At 43.4% G+C, this 4,080-nt stretch overlaps 1 protein-coding gene across 1 annotated transcript in view; it reads left to right on the top strand.

Annotated features, from left to right (window-relative positions):
* Positions 1-4,080, top strand: part of LOC109470861 — a 43,576-nt gene that overhangs the window by 32,758 nt on the left and 6,738 nt on the right. Inside the window, exons 19-22 of the mRNA XM_019769945.1 lie at positions 6-233; positions 524-668; positions 1,277-1,327; positions 1,537-1,715. Of these exons, the coding sequence (XP_019625504.1) occupies positions 6-233; positions 524-668; positions 1,277-1,327; positions 1,537-1,715 (603 nt within the window). The remainder of the gene's footprint in view (positions 1-5; positions 234-523; positions 669-1,276; positions 1,328-1,536; positions 1,716-4,080) is intronic.

The raw sequence follows: 4,080 nt of genomic DNA, 5'->3' as shown, positions 1-4,080 counted from the left end.
CGCAGCCCAGCCATCCCGCTCAGCAGCCCAGCCAGCCCGGCCCAGCAGCCCGCTCAAGCAGCCCAGCCAGCCCGGCCCAGCAGCCCGGCTAGCAGCCCAGCCAGCCCGGTCCAGCAGCAAAGTCACCCACGCCCACCCACCACATCCTCGCCTAAGCGGAAAGGGATTCCGAATTTTGACTTGTCCCTTTCCTCGGACGAGGTGTGGATGGGCGGGTGGGTGTCGGCGACCAAGTATGTTGCTAGGCGGCTGACGGTGTCAGAATCTGACAGCTCACCGTCTCCCCAATCCAAAAGGCGGCACCTGGCTGGCAGTCAGGGTGAGTAAGTTCGAATTCGTTGTTCCGGTACATGTACTTTTAGAAGTAAAACAAATGTTTAGTAGTACATATTCTCAAATAAATGTGTGTTTGTGAAATACTAGTAATCATCTTTTCCCTGAAGTGTGCCCTGTCTTCGTTTACTGATATGTAGGTGATGCGTAGATTGAAGAGCAATTATTATGTTTCCATTTTCTTCTACAGGACGATGATGTGGGACGCTTGCTCCCAGCCAGTCAGCCCACCCCAGGAGCCAGCTAGTAGCTCCAAGCCATGCTCCAAGGGACCGGAAAGGAAAAGAAAGAAGACAACGGAGAAGAAAACAAGAAAGACGAGATTAGGGCGTATAGTGAGGCCAAAAAAAGGTTTACGCCCTCAGTTGTGTACTCTGACTCTGAGTAGGGTAGTAAACGTTAGTGTACAGGGGATTCCACTTATTTGCTTATAATTGCAAGTAACACCAGGTCCTCAAGTAGTCAACATACAGGAGATAGTGAGCAAATATCCTATGAAATGTATTTCCAGACCGGGGCTAAATTGGGCTCAGTGGGTGGTCTCCTGGATGGTAGTGTGGCATAAGTTCAAAATGCATAGGAAGATTAAGATGAGATAAAAGTCATGTATGACGAGGAACCTGTCAGCAAAGGGTAAATTTGAACTTTCGAAACCATTAATTTACTCGACATTCATTGTTCTTATCACAGTGACTGTAGACTGTCATTAATAATAAAATTGTTGTATTTACCCTTTGGGCATGAGCTTGCAATAGAAAATTATTATCATTCTCAGAGAACTTCTTGCGTGTTTCTCTTGGGAAGGACAGAGTAGTGATATGCAACAAAATGCTGACAGATCAGGTGTGACTAATTAATGATGGGACGCCACTGCAGATTCCATATGATAATTAATGAATTGATGAGGTGTCAGAGTTCACAATGCATGCTCATTTGGCTGCAGTGTGCAGACACGTCCGTTGACACGAAAAAACAGTGCCGAAAAGCTCTCCAAGTAAGTCTTCATATCGTTTGTGTCATTACTAATACTATTCATTGCAAGTAAGCTGTCACGGCCAGAGTGTTAGGCGAAAAGCGGGGGACAGTTGGATAATCTGGTAACTAATAACTTGCATAATTATGGCAGAAATAAGTTGCATGTATATGGTGTCAAGTAACACAGCGATCGCTCGAATTACTTGCAGCGTTGTGAAGAATTTACAGATTGAGGTTCAAGGAATGGAACAGGAGAAGGAGAGGGCATCACATGAGGAGGAGGAGGAGAGGAGAACACATGAGGAGGACAGGAGAAGACAGGAGGAGGTAAGGATGACACATGATGAGGAGACGAGAAGACAGGAGGAGGTGTGGAGAAGACGGGAGGAGGAGGCGGAGGAACAAAGGTCGGTAGCTAGGATACAAGTCCTGGAAACATTAGAGGTTAAGGGATAATTCAGTTTCCCGTCCCCATGATGCATTGCGAAAACAGGGTGGCATACGTGCGACGTCAGCATTGGGTGAAAGTTCGTTGGCCACTCCGACAGCAGAGTGCTGGCTTCCTTTTTCGACATTACGACAGATATTTCTTTAAGCCACGAGGAGATACTTCAAGTCTAAGAAGGACCGCTGGGCACTTACCCAGATGAGAAAGATGTAGCTCAGTGTCACGAGGCTTACATTTATTTTAAGCCGGGTTCTTTCATACGTTCTATTTCCATGCCATTGGAAGAGCCATTTGTATAGTGCTTTAATTTTGTAATACATGTACTATTGTATGGGGGAGTCTAGGTGTGTAAATCCTTTCTCTGTAGAGGGGGGGGGGTGGGAGAAGTCCATGTTAGAGTGAGAGGGGAGAGATAGTTAAAAGAAATTAGTTTTACAAAAATGTCTGACCTCATATCGTTTCAGAAACTGGATAGGAGACTGAAGGCGTTTTAGCAGGCAAAAGACAGCTGGCCGGAGAGGTCTAAGAGACAAGCTGAGGAGGCACTACAGAAGGACATTATGTCCTCCGAGTTAAGCGACAGTGACACGGATAGGTCTTCAAGGTGAGAAGACTGGCCGGGGAGTCCGGAAAACTGAGGAACCTGAAGGACTCCCCGGACGATGTGGTTCCAGCGAAGGGCACGCCTTTGGGAGGTGTCTGAGGATATCTTAGAGAGAAAGCTTCCTGACGGGCCCAGAAGTGGAAAATCAGTTAGCGGTACGGACGAAATTCCACACCAGACACGGAAGTCGGGGAGGAGGATAGCCAGGACAGTAGTTGTATGGATTAGGCTTTGAGACTGTGTCTTCTTTAATAGTTTTTGTTCCTTACATGTAGCTCTGTTCATGTAATTATGCCATTTCATTCAAAAATATCAGGAAATGATATCAGTAATTTATCTTGGATGCCTATCATTTATCAACGTACTTTGAGTCCGCAGGAAATTATTAAAGTAGTTTACCTCCATCAAAGTATTTTTAGTTATTTGTGTTTGGTTTGTTTTTGTTATCCTTGAACGATAAAAAGAATGTTGACGGCATATTATGTACGATTTGGGAATATTTAGGGTAGCATAGTTACATGCCCGTAGCCAGGGGGGGTTCGGAAGAACCCCCCCACAAGGCTCAAAGGTCCACTTTTTGGTCCACTTTTTATGTAAAGGTCCACTTTTTGGTCCACTTTTTATGTAAAGGTCCACTTTTTATGTAAAGGTCCAAGAGTTTTCTTGAAAAGATGGACTGGAATCGTAGAAAAACTGCTCCCTTTGTCATTGAATAAAAACTTATCTCCGATTTTTTTCTTTGAAATCCTCTCAAAAAACGCACGAAATGCCATTTTAGAAGGTTAATTTTTCAAAATTTTCCGGGGGAGCATGCCCCGGACCCCCCAAGGAACCTCGCCCATTCGGCGCTCGCCTCGCGCCTACGGCGCTCGAGGTCCCCTCAAGCAGTCGGAAGAACCCCCACATTCAAAATCCTGGCTACGGGCATGAGTTACAAGGTTTAATGTTGTAACATGAATATATAACGCTTACTTTACGCTTCGTAAATCTTTTAAGCATTTTAAAGTACGCTTAATACTGGTACACAACGAGTATTAAACGTATAGTGTTTAAGGGTGGCTTAAATAAGTGCCATTACGCATTTTACGGACAAATTAAGCTAGCTTAAATCACGGCACTTTAAGGAGCTTATATGTAGTTAATATATGTAGTGTAAACATTAAGATTTAGGTTGAGTTTACGGTGCTTAGAACTTGCTTAAATGAGTGCCATTAAGCACCTTTACGGACTAATAAAGTTAGCTTAAATCACTACTTTTAAGGACATTTTAGGACGCTTAAATGTAGCTTAAATATCAATATTTAAGCTTACTTTACAGTGCTTAAATGTTGCTTAAAAGAGAACAATTAAGCTCCATTACGGACAAACTTAAAACTAGCTTAAAATTGATATTTAAGCACTAGTAAAGATTTCTTAAATATGCTTAAAGAATGCCAAAACGGATCCCTTAAGTATGCTTTAAGACTGCTTAAATAGCCTATTTCGTGCAGAGATTTAAGTATACAAATCCCTGGCGAGGTTCCATTCGCTGTATGATATCTACGCATGTCTACATATGTGATGAAGATATCTACATCACTTCCCTGCCTTAACTCTTTTTAGATGTCAACACAGTTGAAGGTGGCAGATTCACTGATGAGGTTAGTCAAGTGTACATGATGTTGTTAAGCATTCAATACTGGATGGAAAAACATTGAACAAATCATACGAGCAGTGCTAC

Source organism: Branchiostoma belcheri, unplaced genomic scaffold (genome assembly GCF_001625305.1).
Source record: "Branchiostoma belcheri isolate BF01 breed outbred unplaced genomic scaffold, Haploidv18h27 scaffold237, whole genome shotgun sequence".
NCBI lineage: Eukaryota > Metazoa > Chordata > Leptocardii > Amphioxiformes > Branchiostomatidae > Branchiostoma > Branchiostoma belcheri.
This window is presented reverse-complemented; position numbering and strand designations above follow the sequence as displayed.